Genomic DNA, 3,268 nt, shown 5'->3' on the forward strand with positions numbered 1-3,268 from the left:
CACTCACCACAGCCTGACATTACCTTGTTTTCTTTTGTCTTTTTTTGTGTTTTTTTGCCTGTTTATTGTCTGTCTCCAAGGTAAACATGAGAGCAGGGACCTATTCACTGTTGTGTCCCCAGATCCTGGCAGCTTACCTGGCACGTGACACTTGCTTGTATTACTCTCCTCTTGCTTCTGTAACAAGTGACTTGGTGGTTTAATACACCAATTTCTTAGCTTACAGTTCAACAGGTCAGAAGTCCTAAATCAGCCTCAGTGGAGTAAAACTGAGGTGTCGGCAGGGCTGTGTTCCTTCTGGAAGCTCTAGGGGAGAATCTGTTTCCTTGCCTCTCCCACCTTCTCGGGCGCATAGTTTCACATCATTTGGACTTCCGCTTCTGTCATCCCATCTCCTGTCTGAATCTGACCCACTCACTGGCCCCTCTTATAATGACCCTGTGATTGATTTGGGTCCATCCAGAGAATCCAGGAAGTCCCTCTGTTTTTGTTTTAATATTTATTTATTTTGGCTGCTCCGGGTCTTAGCTGCGGCACATGGGATCTTCGTAGTGGCATGTGGGATCTTTAGTTGCGGCATGCGGTCTTCTTAGTTGCAGCATGCAGACTCTTAGTTGTGGCATGCACGTGGGATCTAGTTCCCCGACCAGGGATCGAACCCGGGCCTCTTGCATTGGGAGCACAGAGTCTTACCCACTGGGCCACCAAGAAAGTCCCAAGGAAGACTCTGTTTTAAGGGCCTTAACTTCAACACACCTGCAAAGTCCTTTTTACCATGTAAGGTCACATGTTCACAAGTTTGGGGAATTAGATATGGACATTTTGGGGTGGTTCATTATTCTGTCGACCAAGGGCTCAATAAATATTTTTTGAATGAATGAATGAATGAATGAGTGGATGGATCCCTCTACAAATGGAGTGCTGAGTCCTGAACTCCAGGATGGCTTATCCGCTTACAGGCAAGGCCCCTCTTCCTCTGAGCCCAGGTTTCTTCTTCCACTAGATGTGTTCTGAGCACCCACCATGTACCCCACTCTTGGTAGACCCTGGAATGCCAAGACAAATAAAGGGAGACCCCACCTTCTAAGAGCTTGGAGTTTGGCTTCTGGGAGGAGACTGAGAATGAGAAAACCTGACGTAGTCTGTTCAAGTCCACGTTCTAGGTCACCTCAGAGAATTTTGGAGTCCTGAGGGGGTGTGTTTACCTAGAAGGTGACATTTCAAATGGCTCTTGATACACGAGTAGGAGTTCACACGGTAGAGAAGTGGCAAGGGACAAGCCACAGACCTCTTTGAGAAACTCTGAGGACTATGGATGTGATTCATCAGGGGAGGGAGACCAGCTGGGCAGAGGTGGTGGTGTCGTGTCTGGAATGGAGGCCTTGAAGGCCACAGTCAGGGGCACGGGTTCAGGGGCCCACAGCAGGCTTTTGAAGCAGGAGAGAGGCATGTGCAGCTTTGAATCCGGGCTACTCACTCTGGTCACTGCAGTGTGGAGAGGGGAATGAGGGGCCAGCATCTGAGCCTGAGGTGGAGGTGGCTTGGACTGGGCAGGGACAATGGGCATGGAGATAAGTGGACAGATCCGAGACAGACTGAGGTGGTTGAATCAGTGGGGCATGGCGGTAGATTGAGAAGGGGCTGGGCGAGGAAGGGCGTGGAGGCAGCTGCGAAGGAAGGACAGGCAAGATGGAAATGTGTGGCAGCTGTTTACAGCTGTTGAGTGGACCATGAACTGGCCCAAGCTGAGACTTTGTGAGAAGCCCTAGAGGACACCGGTGATGGGGCAGAGAAACTAACCCAATGGGTTCATAGGCTTCTCCCTTTGAAGACAGATCAGTGATGAAGGTCACCCTTCATCAAGATGGGCCTCAGTTCCAGGTGAGGGTTTAGGGCTCTTTGGCTCCTGTCCACGTTCTCACTTGATTTACAAACGACCACTGACTGGGGTAAATACGTAGGACTGTAAAACCATCTCTCCCATTTCTAGATGGGCAAACTCAGTCCCAGAGATATCCAGTGACATGGCCAAGGCCACACAGCCATCAGACCCCAGGGAGCACAGGCCTCCAAGAGGCCCAGCTCAAGGGGGATTTTGCAAGTCTCTTGGGACCCAGGGGGGAGGTCAGGGTGGGGGTCCCCTTTGAGTGGTTCCTGGCCACAGAGAATTTCCTTCTCTTTGGAGGAAGTGGGAGTTCTTCTTTCATAATGTGAATGTCAGAGATTCTGGGCTCACCGGTGACTAAGAGTGTCCGAGGCTTGTGGGTGTAGCAAGCATTTAAATACCAGAGCCTCCTGTCCTTTGGCGATTGTAGACACGTGAGCTGGGACACACAGGACAAAAGTATGGCCAGTCTGCAGGCCCCACTCCTGGCTGCCCTCATCCTCCTCGCTATGACACTTCAAGCAACAGAGGCAGGTGAGGCTGGGAAGAGGGAGGGCTCTCTGCAGAGGTCAAGGTCAGATACTGGGGTATCTTCCTCATGTGGTAGAAAGAGCACTGAACTGAGAGCAGAAGACTCCAATCTGCCACTGGCTCTTGGGCTAGTCCCATTGCTTCTCTGGACCTCAGTTTATACATCTGTTCAATGGATAGTCTTGAAGGCTTGGAGTCTAGGATCTATCTCAGCTGGGCTCGGGGTTGTAATGGGCATAGCCCAGGGTCTCCTACTCCAGAGAACTCAAGGAAAGGGCCTTGGGATGTGAAGAAGCAGCCACTGGAGGAGGCCAGCTGGGGTGGGTAAAGGCAGGAGCAGCGGTAAGAGATATTCCCTTGGAAAACCAGTCCTGCCCTCTCACCGCCGCATTTTTCTCCAGAACCTGCCCTCAACACTGGGTTCCTGACTTCTCTTTCCATCCCAGTGTACACTCTTCTGCCCTATGATGGGTAGGGGAATGAGCACTGGACTGGGAGTCTGGGAGCTAGGAACGATACTGCTCAGTTATTGGGGTTCCTGAGCAACTTCTCTGCATTACAGGCCCCATAGGGTAGGTGCTATTATTACCCCCGGGGTCTGAGGAGGAAATTAGGTCTCAGAGATGTTAAGTGACTCACAGCAGAGCGAGAACCCGGGCTTCCGTGCCTGGACTCTGCCTGAGCCCTTGTCCTGACTCTCCAGGGTCATGCTGTGTGATCTGGGCAAGTCCTCCCCCATCTCTGGACCTCAGCCTCACCATTTGCACCAGGAAGGGGATTAGAGTAGATGTGAGCTGAAGGGAAGTTCTCAGATTACCTGGGAAGTTCTTCAAAGTGTCCACCTGGTTCAGC

The 3,268-nt window shown here is 51.5% G+C and overlaps 1 protein-coding gene across 1 annotated transcript in view; it reads left to right on the forward strand.

Annotated features, from left to right (window-relative positions):
* Positions 1–2,346: 2,346 nt before the first annotated feature.
* The window catches only part of LOC103070158 (C-C motif chemokine 22), a 3,979-nt gene continuing 3,057 nt past the window's right edge, over positions 2,347–3,268 (forward strand). The window contains exon 1 of the mRNA XM_007468285.1: positions 2,347–2,419. Within this exon, the coding sequence (XP_007468347.1) occupies positions 2,347–2,419 (73 nt within the window). The remainder of the gene's footprint in view (positions 2,420–3,268) is intronic.

Source organism: Lipotes vexillifer, unplaced genomic scaffold, assembly GCF_000442215.2.
Source record: "Lipotes vexillifer unplaced genomic scaffold, Lipotes_vexillifer_v1.1 scaffold1347, whole genome shotgun sequence".
Classification (NCBI taxonomy): domain Eukaryota; kingdom Metazoa; phylum Chordata; class Mammalia; order Artiodactyla; family Lipotidae; genus Lipotes; species Lipotes vexillifer.